Source organism: Carassius auratus, chromosome 30 (assembly GCF_003368295.1).
Source record: "Carassius auratus strain Wakin chromosome 30, ASM336829v1, whole genome shotgun sequence".
Lineage (NCBI taxonomy): Eukaryota > Metazoa > Chordata > Actinopteri > Cypriniformes > Cyprinidae > Carassius > Carassius auratus.
This window is the reverse complement of record NC_039272.1, coordinates 828,499-850,888: the sequence shown is the minus strand read 5'-3', so window position 1 is coordinate 850,888 and position 22,390 is coordinate 828,499. Positions and strand designations below refer to the sequence as shown.

The 22,390-nt window shown below is 35.5% G+C and overlaps 1 protein-coding gene across 3 annotated transcripts; it reads left to right on the top strand.

Annotated features, from left to right (window-relative positions):
- Positions 1-1,050: 1,050 nt before the first annotated feature.
- On the top strand, positions 1,051-21,972 carry LOC113048760 (zinc transporter ZIP14-like). Of its 3 annotated transcripts, none has more exons than XM_026210594.1 (10): positions 1,051-1,212; positions 2,227-2,330; positions 6,502-6,796; positions 7,572-7,743; positions 11,278-11,447; positions 15,778-15,900; positions 16,320-16,511; positions 18,250-18,454; positions 18,547-18,731; positions 19,820-21,972. In XM_026210594.1, exons 2-10 carry the CDS (start codon positions 2,320-2,322, stop codon positions 19,970-19,972), a joined length of 1,506 nt encoding a protein of 501 aa, XP_026066379.1. In that variant the 5' UTR covers positions 1,051-1,212; positions 2,227-2,319; the 3' UTR covers positions 19,973-21,972. The 3 variants fall into 3 exon arrangements, with proteins under 3 accessions (XP_026066379.1, XP_026066378.1, XP_026066380.1); XM_026210593.1 differs by lacking the exon at positions 11,278-11,447 and adding an exon at positions 13,327-13,496 and having other exon boundaries at positions 1,052-1,212; XM_026210595.1 differs by lacking the exons at positions 2,227-2,330; positions 11,278-11,447 and adding an exon at positions 13,327-13,496 and having other exon boundaries at positions 1,052-1,212.
- The last annotated feature ends 418 nt before the right edge of the window (positions 21,973-22,390 follow it).

Here is a 22,390-nt window from a genome sequence, read left to right as displayed (position 1 = left end):
GAGAAGTAACTCTGTATACCTCATCAGTTCTGATCTAAGAGTCTTGAAAATACCTCCGGATTGTTGTTAGTGATTCTGATTGATATTTTAGTCTGCTTGCTTACTGGATATATTTTATACGGTTTACATTGTAAAGCACTGACTTTGACAACTTACTAACCCAGTTACAAATTTAACAGCTACTTTATACTATATATATATATATATATATATATATATATATAGTTGTTTCTTGAAATACTACAAATATAACCGCAAATTATGATTTTAAATAAAGGTCTCTGAGAGACTTCTCTCTTTTCAGTCATTTGTGTATATAGCCTATAATAAATATACAACATACACCCAGTAAGTGGCACTCTCGTTTATAAATATAAATTGTTTTATTTCACACAAACAATGATACATGCATAAACATTCAGCTGGAAATTAACGTTTAGGAAAATGATCTTATTTCTTTGTTTATATTTGATCAATATTTTAAATCAAATAATATACAATACTGACCTTTATACTTATTTAAAAAAGTATTAAACATAATCATAAGTGTATATAATTATTTATTTGTCTTGTTGCCGCCGGCAGCCTCCTCCAATTTCCGGGTATTAGCGACAGCTGCCATCCGGTTTTATTGGCAGCCACTTCCTGCTGCCATTGACAGCCACTTCCTGCTGACAGCTGCCGCTTTTTCGCTGAACCCCCTCTCGCTAATTTTTTAAAACATCTTGAACTAAAAACAACAGACTCGCCACGTGTGACCAATTTTCTCATTCATTAAAATCGTCTTCCATCTATTTTTTTAACTACATCTAAAATAAATGCGTCGAACAGCGCTCGTAGACCTCGAGTCAAAGTATTAAAAATATAATCCAAAAAAACTCTCTTGACCTCGTACAAAAAAAAAAAAAAAAAAACTTGTGGGATGGATAGGGCGTGTCTAATAAATATTCAATGCGTTTACGTTCTCGCCGTCCATTGGCTAAGGCTGTGGCTGCTGAATAATTAAGTAGAATTCGTAACTGCGTTCGCTTGTGACGTCATCCCCCCGGCTCTGCGTGTCAGTTTTACGCTGCTGTCTCGTGAATGGGTCAAGACTAAACAAATCGAAAGCGGTCTCGGTTTTAAACGGGTTGCCCCATGTCCCTCCGTTCATTCTGGACTGTCAGATAACGGACCCGTCTCGAGCAGACAGACCAACAGCTCTCAAATCTGGTAAGCGGAATCTTTTTGCATTATTGTTTATTCGGCTAATTTAGCCGGCTAACGTTAATCATAAACCGCGTCAGTGAGGTGAGCTGCTTTAGCTGAGGCTCTCCAGACCCCCGCGAGGATAAATCATGTTAAATGTGATGTGAGTTAGAACCAGACACAGGTTTATTCATGGCCTGTTTTTAGCAGAGATGATGGGATGTTTATCAGGATCCGTGCAGACACACAAATCTAGCTAATTCTGGTCTGTTTACGTCCTGCGTTTCAGTTTGCTAAGCTACGTAAATTTAACGGCCAAAATCTGTGTTAGCCCTAATTATTGTTATTATTATATAATTATTGATATGCTGTATAGATATGAAGTGAGCTATTTGGCTTTTATTTATTTTTTTCTACATTGTGTGATATAATAATGACAGTTATGATAATAATAATAATAATAGTACGTACTATTATTATTCACTTTTAATTTAAGTTATATATATATATATATATATATATATATATATATATATATATATATATATATATATATATATATATATATATATATATAATTTTGCAATAATTTTGGAAATTCATTGGTCAAAAATGTATTTAAACCTGTAACCCTGATAATAATAACAATATGATCACATACTAACTTTCTGTGACTAAAACTGTTGATTTATATTTAAAGATGTGAGGGAGAATGTGTACTGTCTGTTTTCTGATATATAAAAATATAAAGATAATGATTATAGTAATCACCTTGTTGAATACTCCTTTCTTTAGTGACCATAACATTCTCACAAAGTCCTTGGAGGCTTGTCAGGTTTGACTTAGTGTGGAAAGCAGCAAAGCCGCATGTTATCTGTTTTTCCAGCTTAGTGGTTAGGCGAGGGTTTAATTAATGCTGTTTGCTGGTGGTAATTATTTCTGAGGATGCCCCCACGAGCTCTCTGGCATCATGTCCTATCGTTTAATGACAGGTCTGATGATTTAATTACAGTGCTTCATTGTGTCTCCTGTATAAAGGGGATTTGATCACTGAGTCCTTGGGCATTGGAAGCGAACCATTTCTGCTGAACCAGCTGTTTAGACCCAAAGAACAACTTCTGTAGAAAGTAGATGAGCAACAGGTAAAGCTGATTTTAACATTTGCTTATGCATTCAAAAAAGTTGATTAACTGTGTGAATAAGTGAGTTAGTGGCCGTTCCCAAATTTTTTTTATATTTGCTTTGAATGATGCCATTCTAGGTCTTCTAGGTCAACAGTATTCAAGTTGTCAGCAGTCAGCAAATATACTTTACCAGTCACAGATCTCAAATTCCTCATAACCTTCAAGAGGGTTTGTTCAGCGGTACAAGTAGTAACATGCGTTTCTGCATCGTAACGATATTGCTTGCATTCTGTGCCATAAGCATTTGACTTCTACTAGAGTTTGAAAACAGTGTCCCCAGAGAACTACACAATTTGAAGCATTATTTATGTCTAGAAAAATATATTTGTCAGGCTAATTGGGGTTTCTGACCTTTAATATGTAGGCCTAGTTGACGCCAAAATTAAATTCTATTCATAATTATTTACATAATTATTTATTATTTAATACATTCCAAAAAGACTTTCAGAAGAACACACAAGTAGATTTTTGTTTTAAGTCAGTAGGGTCAAATATTATCAGGATCTTATTTTGGGATAAATGTTTAATTTGTTGTTGAACTATGAAGGTATATTTTACTACATATATTTTTATTACAGATTAATGGTACTTACAACAATTACGTTTAAATAAAAGCATGAATGTGTGTGAGTGCAGCGTTTATTGTAATTCGACCCAACACACTGTTGCTTAAACGGCTTTTCTCACATTTGGATAGATTTGTTTTTTTTTTTGTAGCAAAGAATATTACAGTTCAGCTTCCTTAAAGGCACAGTACGCACTTCCTCTGCTGAACTTTGAAAGGCTTTCCAGCGCTTTCTTTAGACTCTTTCCGTCGATTGTGTTAGTGTATTCTGCTCAAAAGCAGGTGTCTAGTGGGTCATAAGGACCTCTCTTGTGTTTTCACCTGAGTCATGCTTTAAAGCTGCCACATCAGCAGCAGAGCAACGAAGTCTGCCAAGTGGAAAGAGTTGCTCTCTTGTTTTTTTCAGTAGTGTGGAAGTTAGTCTGCATTCCTAATCTACAGCCATTCAGTGGATATTTAATGGAATGTGTGTTTTAAAAGCTTCTTGCTTATTTGGGTCATCATACAATTGTGGATCTGAATTTAAAATAATAATAATTGCAAGTCTTACAATTTTAACCTTCTTTTGCAAATGCATGTTAATTCTAAAATAAACAAATGCATAAATAAATAAAAACAACAACCTTATGTCAGCGTACATACACACAAAATTGTGAGATATGAAGCCAGAGTATTCTGACTTTTCCTCAAAATTCCAAATTTGATTCTCACAATTAATTTTTTTTTCTCTCACAGTTCTGACTTTTCTTTCAAATGCAAGGTAGCACCACACAGTTTGGACTGTTTATCACATAATTTAACTTTTATTTTACTGTATGCATCTCAGAATTGCAAGACTGTGATGGAAAAATAAGATGGAGAAAGTCACGGCTACTGTGCAAGTGTGTTCTAGGTTCTTGATCGGTGGTCATTTATTAATCAAAGTTACGCTATTAACAATATAATTTTTGTTATTTTATTTTTGTAAATGCATTTAGTTATGACACTCTTCATGTTTAGTGTGCTATATAATTGAACTGCATGTTGTGACTAGTTCTGAATGGACTATTTGTCAGCGGTTGATCAGAGGTGTGTGCTGTTCACCTCAGCTTTTGGTGGCCCTCATATATTATCAATAAGGCAGTGAGGAGGATCATGTGTCCTCTCTTTCTCTCCCTCTCTCTCTCTCTCTCTCCAAACCACACACACAAGCGTAGTCAGCATAGTACAGCCGGCATCAGCATGGTGTGGTTAACCTCTCCTTTACACACCCTGCTGTTTTTGAGAAACATTCTCATGCTCTTTTACACCCTCACTGTGATCGTGAGTTGGAACTGAGCGCACAATGCTGGGGAATAAATATCGAACTTCTCCCGGATATCGTGCATGAAATCAGATTATAAAAAGCTGTCATTTACTTCCTCATGTTTACTTGATGGCAATCAGTATTGACATTACTCAGCGGGTTTTACTTCTCTTTCACAACCACGCTTTTGTCTAATCTTTCGAAGACGCTCTCTGTTTTTCTTGGCCTCACGTTCACACAAAGATCTGCTCAGGTGAAGTTCTGCAAAATGAGTCTCGGCTGATTCTTGAGCTGGATGTTCTCAAGTTTAATGGCACTTTCTTTAACCCTGAGTCGTGGAGCAGACAGTCAGACTACAGAGGCATGATTGTGAAGTTCATTCAATGTATTTTTGTTTATTGGTCTTAATCATTTAACACTGATATACACTAAACAGAGAAACCTGACTTAAAATATTGATGGGAGTTGTAACTTTTGGTTGTAGTAGCTGGAATTCTATCTCTAACATTGTGATAAATATATACAATATATTAGACAAAATCCATCCGAAATAAGAAGTGGTCTCTGGTGAAAGCGGCTTTTCTGTCCGATATTTTTTAAATTTCACAAATTTAAGCTAAGCAATTATGTGGACAGAAACATACAAAAAACTATTGTATACAAAAATATTGAATTCATAGGGCTGAAAATGATAGTGCTTGTATTAATTTAGATTGGGATATTGATTAATTTTGATGGCTGTATGCTTTCCTTTTGCATTTCTCCATGAGAACACTTGATATGATGCAACATCAAAGAACGTGTTAGTTTATACTGTTGGAAGTAACATTTTCTTTTCTTTTTATTACCTTTTGGTTGAAACATGGCTGAAATTTGAGAATTGCTTTAGTGGTGGTTTGCTGGAAACCTGCTGTTGTGTAAATCTCAAGGATAGCATTAGGGGATTCAGTGATGGTAATTTTCCATATTGTTCCTAGCTTCTTCACACTCTTGGTAATGACTGGTTTGGGTTTACTCTCTTCCCCTCTTCAACAGTGGCCTTTGAGACCTTTTCTGAAGGCCCCCCTGGGGCCAATTATCCATTGTTTGTGACTCAAATGTTAGGAGTTCATTCATTTGCTTCTTGTGATAAACATACAGCCTTTCATGCATCAGGAACTTTGTAGACCTCGAGTCCCAGTGTCTTTCAGAAAGCGCTTGAATAATGTGAACCTGTGTTCTGTTTGCATCACATCAGGACCTTCGTTAAGTCCTGACCCAAGAAAAACTGTTTCCGTTTCCAGCATTTATCCATTTCCATTGAGAAGACTATTTCCCAGTAGCTGTTTATAAGAAGCATTTATTAATATCAGTCAGATTTTACAGTCTCAGGGATCTCAGACACCAATTTTAATGATTAATAAATGATAAATCAAATTTCTTGTAATGCTTTCTGATTTAGCAGTTTTAAAAAATAAATCGCGCACATTGAGATATTGTGAAAATATTCAGTCAGTGCTATTTCCATATACTATATAGTGATTATATACTTAATAAAAAAATTCTGCTTTATTTTCCGATTAGAGGTCATCCGATATTGGATTTTGCTAATACCGATAGCAAGGTTGGACCACACTGGCAAATACCGATTAATTAACCGATAGTTTTTAAAAGAGATTCAGAAAAAAATAAAATAATTTTATTTACAAAAAAAAAAAGTACTAAACCATGCTAATAGTAGCAGTAGTAGTAATAATAAAATTAACAGTAATAATAATAGTAAATGTTGAAATTACCACACTCTAATAGGGCCCTATTAAATCGGTTAAATTCCATTTTATTTATTTCCAAATTCTGTTATTTAATTTTTCTGGATTCTGTTTTTTCCATTTTAATTTTATTCCACTCCTTTTTAATAGTTAAAGTTTATTAATCATAAAGTAAGTCTAATTAAATAAAATCATGAAACGTATACATTTTCAAATGAATTTAATAAAAGTTTAACAAAACTTACATGATTAGGGCCCTATGAAATGTTTTATTTATTTATTTATTTTTAACACTTTTACTGTACTTTGTCTACTTAAAGTGCATAGAATGGAGTCTCTGCTAAAACGATACCTGATTACTGTTGGGCTATACCATTGTTTTTTAATAATTTGCACCTATGAACATTATTCAGTGTTCATTGTGATCTTTTTCTGAAAGATAAACTACTTGATGGCCATTTAGGTTATGGATATAATTCTCATTCGTTTGCCTAATTCTCTCATTTCCCTCATTACTGTATGTCTATGTAGAGCTCGACGTGTTGCTGGTAGAGTCATGACCCTGAGACCAGCCAATGGCTACAGACAGCTGACCTTGACCTTTGGCCTGACCCTGACTCTTGGCCTGCTGCTGTGGCCAGTAGGAGATGTCAGTGGTCAGGATGGAGCGTCTCCTGCGCAGATCCTTCAGGAGCTACTGACACGCTACGGAGACAACACCAGCATCTCCGTTCCTCAGCTCCGAGCGCTCCTCGTGCACTTAAACGGAGGCCAGAGCGGAGACCATGATGCACAAACACAGCCCACCAAAACCAATGCATCTCAGGTGAGTCAAGAAAGCGACAGAAGATTTGACCGCATGCTGTTTTTTTTTTTTTTTTTTTTTTTTTTTTTACATTTAGTTGTTGTAGTAGCAACTAGCAGTTTATGCAAAAACTGTTTCATGGCCAGAAAAAAATATTTGACTGGTAATTTTTCTCCTTTCAGTGGCAGGTTAGTTTTAGACCCTCTTGCAAGTGTATAAAATAGGAAAATATTATTTTAATTTCCCTAGTGTATGGTAAAATAATACACCTGTGAAATACTTGTGTGTATTCATTTTACAATAAATGGCTATTACTGTCATTTGAAAAATTAATAATAGATAAATAAATGAATAAAAGTTTGTATTTTTGAATATGTGTGTGACCATGTAGTGTGTAAATCCTTGGCATTACAATATTCACTGCCTGAGTGTTGAGTGCAAAGCCAGAAATATTAGTCTTTGGTTTAGCATTTGTATATTCACGTCATTAAGTGTTTTATCAGAGGCATTATCTATGGTGTTCTTAGCTTATTTTTGACAGCTGAATAGTTGTCCTAAGTTGACCTAAAATTCTATCTTTTTCATTAAATGCTATTTAATGAATAATTGCCTTTTGCAAATATTTAGTTAAAAAAACTTTCTTCAGAGAGTTATTATCGGTGATGTTTTCAACATTTTGATTCCTAATCCTCAGTATGACCTTGAGATATATCACTGTGAGACCTCAGAGTCAGATCTGTGGTTTCTGTCCTCTCAATGCTGTTATTGAAGCAGTAATGGAAACCTGTGTTCTCAGTGCTTGGCTGCAGACACTCTGGCAGCGTATGGGATGAGCGAACAGTCCCGTATAGATGAACGAGGCCTGCAGGAAATCTGCCCTACCATGATACAGCAGCTGGACACACAAGCGTGTATGACCCAACAGGACCAAGAGGCAGAGACCAGCCCCAGACCCACTGATGCTGAGGGTGAGATCCACTATCCATTGATAGTCAATGAATACAAAAGGTCACGATGCTTGAATTATTTTGGTTAGTCAGGATGTTATTGTCATTATAAATATATATCACTGTTGAAAACAATTGTGCTGCTTGATATTTTGATGCATTTTGTTCGATGTTTCTTACGAACTCTAAACAGTGGTGCACTTTAAAAATGAATAGAAAAATTATTGAACCTAGGTATAATTTAATGCACATCTATAGGCATAGATAGAGTCTTTATTTTATTCCAGAGAAGACATCTTGATTTAAAATGCCTAAGCTTGTATACGTACAGTATATCAGATCCCAGCAACATCTGGATTCAATCACAGTTCTCTGGTGGTCAGTACTCTGTGTGCTTTCAGAAGCTGAACTGAAATATCCCTCGTGTAGGCCACAGATATAAATAAAAACACAAGACGGGGAGAGTTCAGAGAATTTCATGGGCTTGTGTGAAGGAGAGGAAGTCATGGATTCGGAGAACAGGATACAGTTTGACACGCGCTCTATAATCAGTGATTTGTTATTTTTATGAACGTTTCAAATGCGTGCATATTCTTATTGTTTTTGTATTCATCATGACCTAAAAAAAACCCTGTCTATAACATATTATTTTAGTTTTATTGATTTGAAATTCTTATTTTGTAGCTCAGCATGTTAAACATCTGTGTGTTTTCTGTCGCTTTGCATCATGCTGTGCTTTATCTGCTAAACGAGGCACTTCTGGGTTTTTGGCATTTCTTGTGCATCCTGGCAGCGGGAGAGGAATTGAAAGGAGAACGTCGCAGTGATGCTTCCCCTCCGCAAATCAACAGATAAAGAGAGAAAAGAGGAATGTGTGCTTTTAGAGATTGAGTCTTCCAGCATCCTGTTCTCAATGCATTCTTAACAAATCACACTGCACCGGCTCCAGAGGACAGTGATGGTAATACAGGTGCTGGTCATATAATTAGAATATCATCAAAAAGTTGATTTATTTCACTAATTCCATTCAAAAAGTGAAACTTGTATATTATGTTCATTCGTTACACACAGACTGATATATTTCAAGTGTTTATTTCTTTTAATTTGGATGATTATAATTGACAGCTAAGGAAAATCCCAAATTCAGTATCTCAGAAAATTAGAATATTACTTAAGACCAATACAAAGAATGGATTTTTAGAAATCTTGGCCAACTGAAAAGTATGAGCATGTACAGCACTCAGTATATAGTTGGGGCTCCTTTTGCCTAAATGACTGCATCAATACGGCGTGGCATGGAGTGGATCAGTCTGTGGCACTGCTCAGGTGTTATGAGAGCCCAGGTTGCTCTGATAGTGGCCTTCAGCTCTTCTGCATTCTTGGGTCTGACATATCACATCTTCCTCTTCACAATACCCCATAGATTTTCTATGGCGTTAAGGTCAGGCGAATTTGCTGGCCAATTAAGAACAGGGATACCATTGTCCTTAAACCAGGTACTGGTAGCTTTGGCACTGTGTGCAGGTGCCAAGTCCTGTTGGAGAATGAAATCTGCATCTCCATAAAGTTGGTCAGCAGCAGGAAGTGCTCTAAAACATCCTGGTATACGATGTGTTGTCCTTGGACCTCAGAAAACACAGTGGACCGACACCAGCAGATGACATGGCACTCCAAACCATCACTGACTGTCGAAACTTTACACTGTACCTCAAGCAACGTGGATTGTGTGCCTCTCCTCTCTTCCTCCAGACTCTGGAACCTTGATTTCCAAAATTTACTTTCATCAGAGAACACAACTTTGGACCACACAGCAGCAGTCCAGTCCTTTTGTCTTTAGACGCTTCTGACGCAGTGTGTTGTTCAAGAGTGGCTTTACACAAGAAATGCGAAGCTGAAACCCATGTCTTGAATACGTCTGTGCGTAGTGGTTCTTGAAGCACTGGCTCCAGCTGCAGTCCACTCTTTGTGAATCTCCCCCACATTTTTGAATGGGTTTTGTTTAACAATCCTCTCCAGGCTGCTTCCCTTCGCCTGTCTATTAATGTGCTTGGACACAGAGCTCTGTGAACAGCCAGCCTCTTTTGCAATGACCTTTTGTGTCCTGCCCCTCCTTGTGCAAGGTGTCAGTGGTCGTCTTTTGGACAACTGTCAGGTCAGCAGTCTTCCTCATGATTGTATATCCTACAGAACTAGACTGAGAGACCATTTAAAGCTTTTGCAGGTGTTTTGAGTTAATTATCTGATTTGAGTGTTGCTCCAGGTGTCTTCAATATTGAACCTTTTCACAATATTCTAATTTTCTGAGATACTGAATTTGGGATTTTCCTAGTTGTCAGTTATAATCATCAAAATTAACAGAAATAAACATTTGAAATATATCTGTCTGTGTGTAATGAATGAATTTAATATACAAGTTTCACTTTATGAATGGAATTAGTGAAATAAATAAACGTTTTGGTGATATTCTAATTATATGACCAGCACCTGTCTGATTATGAAATAATCACCAAAGAGGATTTAGGACGGGTTCCAGGCCAGACCCAAACCAGCATCATTTGGATAAGCACAACAGCTCAGTGCCTCTATAGCAATTTTATTTTTATTTTTTTTAGTTCTGTCCTAAGTTTTCCTCTTCAGTGGAAACTACTGGAACCGTTCAGGAGACATTTTGCACTGTACTTTCAATACAGTACTTAAAAATTAAATAAAAGGAACAAATGCATGAAAAGAAAATACATTAAAGCATAAGTCTAAATGGATTTTGAGTCTTAGAAAAACCCAATCTTTCATTGTTTTTTACAAGGACAGTTCAACCCAGAAATTAAAATTCTGTGATCATTTTCTCACCCTCACTTTCTTCCAAACCTGTTTGACTTTCTTCTGTCAAACATATTTATTATTTTTATTCAAGCGTTTATTTTTACATTTTTTGCAAGGAGACCTTTAAGTTTCTGTGATGACAGGTTCTTTTCAAATGTGAAATAAATGGTAGCGTTCCTGTGGCTCAGTGGTAGAGCATTGCGTTAGCAGTGCAAAAGGTTGTGGGTTCGATTCCCAGGGTATACATGTAAGCCTGAATGCACCACAAGTCGCTTTGGATAAAAGCATCTGCTAAATGCATAAATGTAAACTTTTTTTTTTTTTTTCTTGAAAGGTGGAAGAAGCCTGTTATTTCAGTGTGCTGTTATAAACTCAGTGATGCATATTTTAATGGCTACATGTTACTACTGTTATATGAAAGAAATAGATTTCCTAAAATCATTTCCTCCTCTGTCTGTTGTTCTCAGCTGTAAACAAATGCAACTCTGTGGTTTTGGAGAAATGTGATCTTTGTACACACATGCACCTGCCACAGTTCACTCCCACATAATGACATCCTCTCTCTATCTGCACACGTGTCCATTCAGGAGTGTGTTTATGACGGATGTCTTGTATTTCCAGGGATTCCAGTCTGGCTGGGTTTAATGGTAGCAGAGCAGTGTACATTATAACCCATGCATACACAAGCTGTGGGATGTGTCTGCTAATGTGTGTGTGTGTGTGTGTGTCCTGCAGTGTGGGGTTACTCAGTTCTGAGTGTGACTCTGATTAGTGCGTTCTCTTTGACTGCTGTTTTTGTGGTGCCCCTGATGAGGACGCGGTTCATGCGTTGGACACTCATCTATTTCATCGCTCTGTCCGTCGGGACGCTGTTCTCCACCGCCATCCTGCAGCTTCTGCCTGAGGTTCAGTATCCATCCACCCGTCTCCACCCAAACACACCCAATCAACCGTGGATCAGGATTAATCTCAGAGGGCTGTCTGGAATTGTCGCCTTTTCTTTCTTCCTTTACACAGTGTTTTCTTCCTTTAAACGCAACAAAACATCCATAACCACAATAAAGATTTCCTCTTTCTGAAGCTCTTCCTCTCTTTTAAATTTTATTTCTTCAATGATCTTTCTATTGGTAAATTTTAGGGCTGTAAAAACTGTTAAAAACTATAGTTTCACTATAGCAGGGGATTTTATATTGCATGACTTAGTCGTTTGCAATTTGCAGTTGCTAAAGAAGGCTCATTAATAGAGCCATTGTAGTAGTTTATTTTATATTTATTATATTTGTTATTTTTATTATATTTTGTTTATATTTATTAATTAATATTATTATTATTTTTACTATTTAATTATATTTGTATTTCATTTAAACATTTTATTTTTATAATTTTGTAAATGATAACTGAATCTTTAGCCTTTTACGAGATTTATTAAAAATAGCCATAAATAGGCCCTGGTGTAACTTTTTTTTTAATTTAATTTGATTTTTATATTTTATTTTTCATTTTATTATTTTTATTTAGTTTTTATTATTTTATTTTAATTTAATCACATTTTTATTTTATTTTCACTTTTATAAATCTTAATCAGACCCTTGGGCAGATTTTTTTATTTTTGTGTTTCTCTTGTATAAATTCATTTTTTAAATATACATTTCTATAGATTTCTGCAGTGTCAAATTTTCTGTGTTCCTGGCAGTTACTAAAAATGACCAATTAAAGTACAGATATTATTAAAATTGCTAAAAGCATGGACAGTTTGGATGGAGCTTCAGAGCGGTAAAAGTTTGGCTTTTTGTGTTTGGGTTGTTCAATGTTTGTTCCCACTTTTTTTTTTTTGGAAAGGATCCGGATCCCACGCCTCAATTTGCCTCGCCACTTTTCAAATGGTTCCTCTACCCCTGAATACTGCCTTTAATGTTTACCACTAACACTATGTTTTTCACTGGCTCATTGGTTATGGAAATCACACCTTCATTAAAAGAGCTAATGAAGTGCTGCGTATCCCAGGATGCTCTCTGTTGGGTTGTTGGGTGTTGGGTTGTTGGGTTGTTGTTCACTGGCTGGTCATTATGAATAAGGGTGTTTTCAGTTCCTCTGTTGCCTCAGGAGTAGATCCAATCAGCTTGGAATGACCTTCAGTGACCTCATGTTTTAAGGCATCATTTGTTGTATGGTGGTCAACAGGAAGCCCCAATCCCCCCCAACCCCCCCCCCCCACCCACACACACACACACTTCCTCTGGGAATAAAACCCAATGGACTTTAATACGAGAACCACATACACTACCATCAAAAGTTTGGAGTCAGTCATTTGTTTTTAAAAGAAGTTAATAGTTTGATTCAGCAAGGATGCATTAAATTGATCAAATAGATTTTTTACTGTATTTTTGAACAAATAAATGCTGCTTTGTTGAGAGTTTGAAATGTTACAAAGAAAACGTATTGACCCTAAATTTGTTAATGGTAGTGTAATAGCATGACTCTGAAATGTCTGATTTATTGCTTTTAGTTTATTACATAAATTGACATCAACTGAAAATGTAATTCATGAATATGATTTAATCTTGTGTATTTTCTTCAAATATGGTTGCATGAATTAATTTGATCATTCAGTGACCCACAGGAGGAGCAAATCTCACATTTGAGATTCTGAATGTCAAACATTTGCCTAGTGTTAATTTTTCTGATTAATTCAAATATTCTTTCTTCTTTTTCCCCTTCCCGTGTTCTCTCTCTCTCTCTCTCTCTCGCTCTCTCTCTCTCTCTGTCCTCTGGTTGTTTGGCCAGTGTGGGGGTATGGGTTCCTGTGTGTGACCGTGATATCTCTGTGTTCACTGGTCGGGGCGAGTGTGGTTCCCTTCATGAGGAAAACCTTTTACAAGCGGTTGCTGCTGTACTTCATAGCCCTGGCCATTGGTACTCTGTACTCCAACGCACTCTTTCAACTAATCCCAGAGGTAGAGCGGACACGTGTGCTACACAGTACACAATCTTTAGAGTTTCCTGAAGCCGATAGAAGACTTTGAATCATTGTGCATTCTTATTGGATGCAAAATAGCAGATTGCAATGGAAGCCCATTTCCGCCACTGAATAAAAATATACAAAAGATAGTTGCGACTATTTATCTTGCAGTTCTGACCTTTTTTCATTATTGCTTGATATAAACTCACAGTTGTGTGTTATAAAGTCATAATTGCGAGATATGAACTATTTTCATTTATAAACTAAAATAAAAACTTTAAAATGTAATTGCCACTTTTTTTTCTCACAATTTTGACTTCTCATAATTTAATGATATAAACTCAGAATTGCGAGTTTAAATCATAATTGTGTGATATAAACTTGTAATTGCATGTTATAAAATCAAAACTGCAAGATAAAAAGGTTATTTGCGACTTATCTCACAATTCTGACATTTTTCATAACTGCGTGACAAAGTCACGATTCTGAATAAAATCAGAACTGTGAGATATAAACTCGCAATTTCATGTTATAAAGTCAGAATTGCGATAAATAAAAATACTTTATATATAAACTGAATAAAAATAAAAAAGTTAATTGCGACTTTTTATCTCACAATTCTGACTTTATCATAATTGCATGATATAAAGTCGCATTTCTGAGAAATAAAATAAACTGAGATATAAACTTGCAATTGTGTGTTATACAGTAAGAATTGTGAGATATAAACTATAAAAAAGGAATAAAAAAATAAAAAAGGTAATTGCGACTTTTTATCTTACAATTCTTGACTTTTTTTCTCAGTTGCGCGACATAGTTGCAATTCTGAGAAATAAAGTCAGAACTGCGAGATATAAACTTGCAAGTGCGTATTATAAAGTCGGAATTGCGATATATAAACTATTTTTATTTATAAACCGAGTAAAAAAGGTAATTGCCACTTTATCTCACAATTTAGACTTTTTTTCTCATAATTGCGTGATATAAACTCATAATTGCGAGACAATGCTGAGGACAGAATTCAGAACTGCGAGATATAAACTTTTTAACGAACTATAGCGAGGAAAAAGTCAGATTTGCGAGGTTTTTATCTCGCAATTATGACTATATCTCAAAGTTCTGACTTCATTACTCACAATTGTGAGTTTATATCACAATTCTGTGAGAAAAGTCAGAATTGCAAGATACGTACTCGCTATTTTGGGAAATTCAGAATTGTGAGCTTTTATCTTTTTTATTTTCTGACTTCATAACTTGCAATTGTGTGTTTTTATATCTCGCGATTCTGTGGAAAAAGTCAGAATTGTGAGATAAAAAGTCGCTATTACCTTTTTTTTATTTATTTATTTATTTATTTTTTCAGTGGCAGAAACGGGCTTCCATAAATTGCACATTCTGAAAAAAAAAAATTCAAATTTTGTGTTCTAAATATTAAAATAGCATGTTTTGGAACAATGTGAGGAACTGATATAATTTAAATTTGCAGGTGAACATTCCCTTTAAGCACAAATATAACTCTTCCTGACCTCAGTGGTTCTCCCCAGCTGGAAGGCTAATACCTCTATTGTTGTTTTTGTTGGAGTTCTCACAGGATGGATTTTAAAAATCATAGTAATGACCATTTATTGCTGATTTTTGTATCTGACTAAACTATTCAAATACCTTAATTAAAACCATTAAGTGAATGCTCAACTTGTGAAAAATCTTAAACTGGAGGAGAAAAGCCAAGCAAAATGGGGAGAAGCCCTGAGGCATTAGTGAATTACACTAAAACCCAATCCAAAATAAATCCCATAGTCACTCTTCATGACAGCTTGTGAAATAAATGTGAAGAATGCTGTTACTCTTCATTGTTCCTGCTGTCTAGGAGAGTGATAATGAGTTTATATTTAGATCGGATCCATACTAAGTTTATTATGTACTGCACACATTCAGATTATTAACACTTTATATGCAGCTTTCTCTACCGTTCAAAGGTTTGGGGTCCTTTTTTATTCCCATACAATATAAAATATGTATATATTTTTTTATGCAGTTTAAAATGTAATTTATTCCTGTGATGCCAAGGCATTTTATGCATGCATTCTTGCTAAATAAAAGCATTAGTATATGTATCTTACAACCCACAAACTTTTAAATTGTAGAGTCGTTCAGCATTCTGTGAAGATTTTTATGATAATAAAACACACGACAGTTTCTGATTCAAGTTTATTAACAAATGCTGTGTTTTAAATAAGATTTGACATCATAAACATGCTCTTTTTCCCTGTGTATAGGCCTTCGGATTCAACCCGATGGAGGATTATTATGTGCCTAAGTCTGCCGTCGTGTTTGGAGGATTCTACCTGTTCTTCTTCACAGAGAAAGTCCTGAAGATGATCTTAAAGCCAAAGGACAGGGTGAGCTTGCACTAATGATCTGTTGGAGCAGTCGCTTTAGCAAACAGCTTTATCTGACATTGTCATTGTGACATGGGTTCGCAGTGACATCAACAACAGGATGTTATCTTTAGAAACTTGTGAGTTTTCCATTGGAATGTGTGAACAGTATGTACAATATGTGTGGGTCTGGGTTTAGCTCCTAGCATGCTTCGAGAGATTATGATTGGACCAAAGATCTTAACAGTCATGAGAATATATTATCCTTCTGTAATTGTTTGGCTAGAGTCAGGTTTATAAATGAATTTTTGCTGTTGACTTGTTATAATGCAGCGCCCTCTAGTGGAGGGTTTTCTTTGCAAGCTTATTCAGTCGCTCTCTTTTTTTTTGTGTGTGCTTTCTCCTCACATTTCTTCTTATCTAATCGTCTCTTTTGTTAGGAAGGGCATGGCCATGGCCACAGTCACTTTCCCGCGGAGCGCTATGCCAGCTCTAATGGAGATCTGGAGGATGGTGTGATGGAGAAACTGCAGAATGGAGAGACTGGAGGAGCATCTGTACCCAGAGCCGAGGCAGATGTCGCAGGACTCAGAGAAGATGACAAAATTCTCAGCACTGGCCAGACAGTACAGGTCAGGAATAAATGTGGTAATCTGTAGTTGCATTTAATTGAGTTTAACCTGTTAAATGCCCACCTGTGGGCCCACTTAAGTCCAGGGTTCTCGTCGCATGTCTTTTATGTTTTTTGAGGTTGAATTAAAATCAAATACTGCTATACTGACCCTTAATACTTCTGATTGTGATGTCTACTTCATAAATATTGAGAGAAGTATGGAAAAACATGTTTTAGGTCACTCAAACCATTTATGGAAATGAAGGCGTTACTAATGGAGTTTGATGGACATCTAGTGGACATCTAGTGGTACTGCGCCCAAACAAAATCTCACCGAAGGCCCATTTTTTGAGATATCAACCTTAAATTTGGAACATAACTTGTTTAGAATTTTGATTTTTGATTTTCTAGCAGTTTTAGAGTAAAACATGTTTTGTAAAATATATACACGTTACATTAACAGGTTAAGTGACTTTAAGCCTCTCATAATTAGGGTTGCAAAAAGGTGAAAAAATGCAGAAATATTCCAGAAAAAAATTTTCATCTGGGGGAATGTTCCAGGAAAAGTTTCTGGAAATTTACCTGAAATGTTCCATCCCTTTGCAACCCTACTTACTATTATATCCCCTAAAACCTGCTTGAAAATCAAAATTGACCCTATTAAGTGTTGTCATTTTAAAAACTGTCCAGGTCTTTGTTGAATTTATAATTACAGCTTGGAGAATCTTAATTTAATGAATGCTCTGACTTTATTTTCATTCATCTGTTAATAATGAGTAATGACGTCATGTCAACAAAAACAAAATATAATAAATGTGTTTCCAGAGCTTGTAGATGTGAATAATCTCATAGTCGTTTTGCTGTCATGGTGTGAGAATTGCCCTAGAAATATATTTTTCTGAGTCTCAGGCTTGTGTTCTTGTAATTGCTGTAATTTCAGCGCCACATGATTCATCAGTGCGTGTTAGGATTTTTAATGACAAAATTATTATTTTTGTAACTTCTCAAACTAAAACAGCTTTTTCATGTCTGAGCTTCAAGTGCCCTGCAGATGCTAAAATAATCTTTCATGATTCAATCAAAGACTAATGGATAAATAAAGTAAGAGAGTACATTACACTCAGAAATCATATTTAATGGTGCCGACACTCCCAGAGTCGTTTCATCTGATTTTGGGGCGATATTGAAAGGCGATACAAATCACAAAAAGTCTTTACTGTCACTTTTTATCAATTCAGAAAACATACTGACCTCTAGAAAAAAATAATATTTTGAATAAATGCCTTTTTTTTTTTTTTTTTTTTTTTACTTCTTATTCTTCAAAGAATCCTGCAAAGTTTTCACTGGTCCCAAAACATAATAAGCAGCACAAACATTTCCAGCGTTCATAATAAATCAGCATCTTAGAATGATTTCTGAAGGATCGTGTGACACTGAAGACTGATGCTGAATAAATTGCATTTTACATTGTGACCCTGGAGCACAAAACCTTAAGTCTTAAAGTGTCAGTTTTTCAAAATTGAGATTTATAAGATGAATGAATCATCTTTCCATTGATGTGTGGTTTGTTAGGAGGACAATATTTGGCCGAGATGCAACTATTTGAAAATCTGGAATCTGAGGGAGCAAAAAAACCCACATGTAAAAATTGAGAAAACCATTAGCATTAGTGAGCATAAGCGATTTCCTTCAAAAACCTGAAAGTCTTAGTCCAAGCGTGTTAATGTGGTGTGTGTGTGTGTGTGTGTGTGTCGCAGGACTCTCAGAGCTCGGGTGGATGTTATTGGCTGAAGGGCAGGGGTTACTCTGACATCGGGACTCTGGCGTGGATGATCACTCTGAGCGACGGTCTTCATAATTTCATCGATGGTTTGGCCATCGGAGCCTCCTTCACTTCATCTGTGTTTCAGGGCATCAGTACTTCGGTGGCGATTCTGTGTGAGGAGTTTCCTCACGAGCTGGGTGGGTGTTCATGTCTCTCTGTGTGTGTGTGTGTGTGTGTGTGTGTGTGCAGAGCCTGTCGTGTAAACGCTCTGCTGTATCTCTGTGTCCAGGTGATTTTGTAATCCTGCTAAACGCTGGCATGAGCATCCAGCAAGCGCTCTTCTTTAACTTCCTGTCAGCGTGCTGCTGTTATCTGGGCATGGGCTTCGGCATCCTGGCCGGGAACAACTTCTCTCCTAACTGGATCTTTGCTCTGGCCGGAGGCATGTTCCTCTACATCGCGCTGGCTGATATGGTAAGAATTGGGATTGTGTTTGTTTTTATTGATTCCTAAAGGTGGGTTTCTAAGATCAAATCGAAGAGCTTTTTTTTTTACTTAATTTGCCCTTCTGCAATTGAAGGTCTTAAATCAGAGCGGGAAAATCTTAGATTCAGAGTCATGGCATTAAATGTTGCATGCACTGCAAAAAAAGTAATGATGATAAAAATAATCTTTTTCACGATTTTTGATTTCCAGAATATTGAATATATAAATGTTCTGCAATCGAGATACATTTACTTGTGAAACCTTTGATTTCTGAGTTTATATATAAATATATAATTTGTGTCGGTGTGGGATGAAAATTGCTTTTCTGTGTGATTCAAGTTGACTTTTCCAAGCTCGTCCACGGATATTTGTTCTTTCACCTTCATAAAACCTGCATAAACCCTGAGTTTTTTAATTAAAATTAAGAAAGTTATTTGATTACATACATTTTGGGGAATTAAAATAATTTAAGGTACATGCAAACCTAAACTTAAAAACTATAATAATAAGTTATTTGTTATCGGAAAACACATTCCACCTGCAGATGGCGATGTAGCAACTAATGTGTGACTGATTTTATTTTTATGAAGAAATTATTAGTTCCTAAAACTAAAGCTAAAAGACATTTAAAACAGCTGTTAAATAAAAGCAGACTAGTACTAGCTTTAAATAAAAAAATATATTTATTAACAAAAAATATATAATTAAAAGTGACTTTCATAAGCAATGCAACCAAAGATTTATATTTCAAATAATTGCTGTTCTTTTTTTTTAACCAATCTTGAAAAAGTATATCATGATTTTCATTAAAAATAAATAAATAAATAAAAAAATCAGCAGAACTGTTTTCAGCATTATATTCAGTATATTGTTATATTTTCTGAAGACTGCAGTAATGATGCTGAAATTTCAGTTTAAAAAAACATTTACTTTAATTGTAAAAATGGTTTTCAATATTGTTTTTAGCTGATCAAATGAATGCAGAGGGATAAGACACTTGATAACTATGAAAACAAAGAGTGGCATCATCCCAGAACTGATATATTCCCTGTATATTCCCTTGTGCCTCTCTGCAGTTTCCGGAGATGAATGAGGTGAGTCGTGAGGAAGAGGAGGCCGGAGGAAGTGGCTCTCTGTTGACGTTTGCCATCCAGAACGCAGGGCTGCTCACAGGGTTTGCCATCATGCTTGTGCTGACCATCTACTCTGGACAGATACAGCTGGGATAACAGAGGACCTGCACACAGACAGTATCTCGAACGCTGACTGGTACCCAGCTGGACTAGGTCATGACAGTAATGGGATTGTTTTGGCCATAGTTTGGGCTCCGAGTAAACCCTGGACTGTTAAAATGAGGGCTGACCTGTGAACTCTGCTTAAGATTCGTTTAAAAATCTGACGTTCTTTTGCCTCGAAGCTTAAGACTTCCATTTGATTTTTAATGTATTTAATTTTCAACAAAAAAGACTCTTTCCTTCAGAGACCGTGAGCTGGATGGGATGAAACTTGACTCGTTTTACTGACGCTTACATTTTTTAAATGTATGTTTTTTCTATGCTTCATACCAAATGTTTGTTTATTCAAAACAAAAACATTATAAAACCCCAAAAAACATAGATATAGAGTAGTTGTTCCGCCCTTATATTTCTACTAAACTGAACGTTATATAGGTCACTTTAATCAAAGGTTACTGTGCACTGTTGTGTAACTAGAGTTTAGTTTGGACACAAAGCGATGTCTGTTCACTAATATATCCCTGTTTGATTTCCCCCCTCAATGCCATTCCATAACAGCAAGTGAAACACTAAAGCACTCAGTGTTTATTTTTTATGTCAAGCAGAGACCAAGGTTCTTCCAGAAAATATTCCTTTAACTTGTTCATATGTCCACAATAAGTGGTGCATGCTTTTAAATCATTGCTTTTTGCTTTTAATTATGATAGTTGCTCTTATAATCATAAAACACCTATTTTCCACATCCTTTCGTCTGATCTGAATGCACATTTCACATTAGGAAATGTGTGTAAATGCATTGTAGTGATTTATATACAATAATCCGATCATTCCTTACAACTTTCCTTTATAATTAATTGCACCACAGCACAATTCTTAGAGCTCTTTGCTAATGAAGCATCTGGACTGACAGAAATCATTTTGAATATTAGTGGATTTTAAGTCGAAGTGTGTAATTGCTCCAGCGCTAGTTAAATCAAACTAGCAAATGATTTCCTAATCGTTGCGAAATATTTGCATATTTAAAATAGAGTTTTCAAATCCACAGTGTTTAAACGTTTAGGAACAAAGACTTGCTTGTAACATTATAACGGCATATTAACACATAATATAATTTTATTCACACTTCTGCTTTCTAAACACGGCTTTAATATTAGAAGTGAACTTTAGAAGTCCTAGTAAAGGTACGTATAATTACATTTCTATGCAGCAGCATATGATTTTAGTAATGAGATTATTCAGTAATTGATCCGCGTTTGCTCACTTGCTATCACTTTTGTCTTCCACATAAAATAAATTTCCCTTTATGCTTTCATTTCTTAATATTCATGCTAGTAATATAGTCGTAACAGTATGCTGTTGAGCAAATAAATACAAGATGTTTCTGTTCTTCACATGAAAGGTCATTTCAGCTCTGTATGAACTGAACCTGATGTGTTCTTGTCAACAGATCTGATTGTACAGTAACTTCATTTCAGGGCCATATTTGTTCGTTTAGACTATCAGCGTTGTTTTTTCATATATAATTCCCCTTTGTTTAAGTAAATGTAGTTGCATTCAGCTTTGTGCACAACGGCTATGCATCGACAGTCCTCTGAGTTTATGCCTTAAAGAGAGGTGGTCTAAACACAAAGTTGTAAGTTTTTGTACCTCGTTTTAAAGTTTAGTAATATTTAAAAACTATTTTGTAGTGTAGAATGTGTGTGAATGTCTGTTTGTGATTTTTTTTAAGTCATTGATTTATGTATTTTGAAACCAGTCATTCATTGTATTTAAATGATGGTGAGTAAATCAACATCTCCTTGTTTTTGTTTTGAAAACGCATTATTTTAATTACTGTAAACATCTCAAGTGTTGTGTGAGTCGTATGCAACATGTGAAACCTGATTGCTGGTGCAACGGTTTTGTTTTTCTTTAGAAATGTTAAGCCATGAGCTTTAAGTTCATCTTTTTGTGCAATAAAAAAGATAAAAAATTAAAAACATGAAACAATCTGATGCAAAGCTGAAACTTTTTGTTTATTTAATGTGATTTTGGTTTCTCCATTTTTTTTAAGGGAGACTAATTATTTGAGTGCATTATTTTATGCCTATGCAAGTCCTATAGTTATATTATTATTATTATTATTTTTAATAAGACACATCGAATCTTTCAGACTTTCATGAGTATTCATGCTTATTAATATGCTTTTAATTAAAGTTGGAGATGGACCTAAGTATTTAACTCTTCATTAGGTTTGCACTTTAATTTGCTTTAAAAGATACTTATATCATTAATAAAACTATGAATATTGAAGAATGTGAAGAATTGATCGAAACTTTCCGGTTTTGCTAATGCAGGTAACGTTACATTCATCTGAATTTAAAGGCACATTTTGTGCTTAGTTAACTTGTAAGGCCATCAACTGTGCTAGTT

What these genes read in the sequence shown, in the direction of transcription:
- LOC113048760 (XM_026210594.1), top strand. An exon ending in CAGACCCACTGATGCTGAGG is followed by an intron (nt 7,744 to 11,277) that starts GTGAGATCCACT and finishes TGTGTCCTGCAG; the next exon opens with TGTGGGGTTACTCAGTTCTG. An exon ending in GGAGTTTCCTCACGAGCTGG is followed by an intron (nt 18,455 to 18,546) that starts GTGGGTGTTCAT and finishes CTCTGTGTCCAG; the next exon opens with GTGATTTTGTAATCCTGCTA.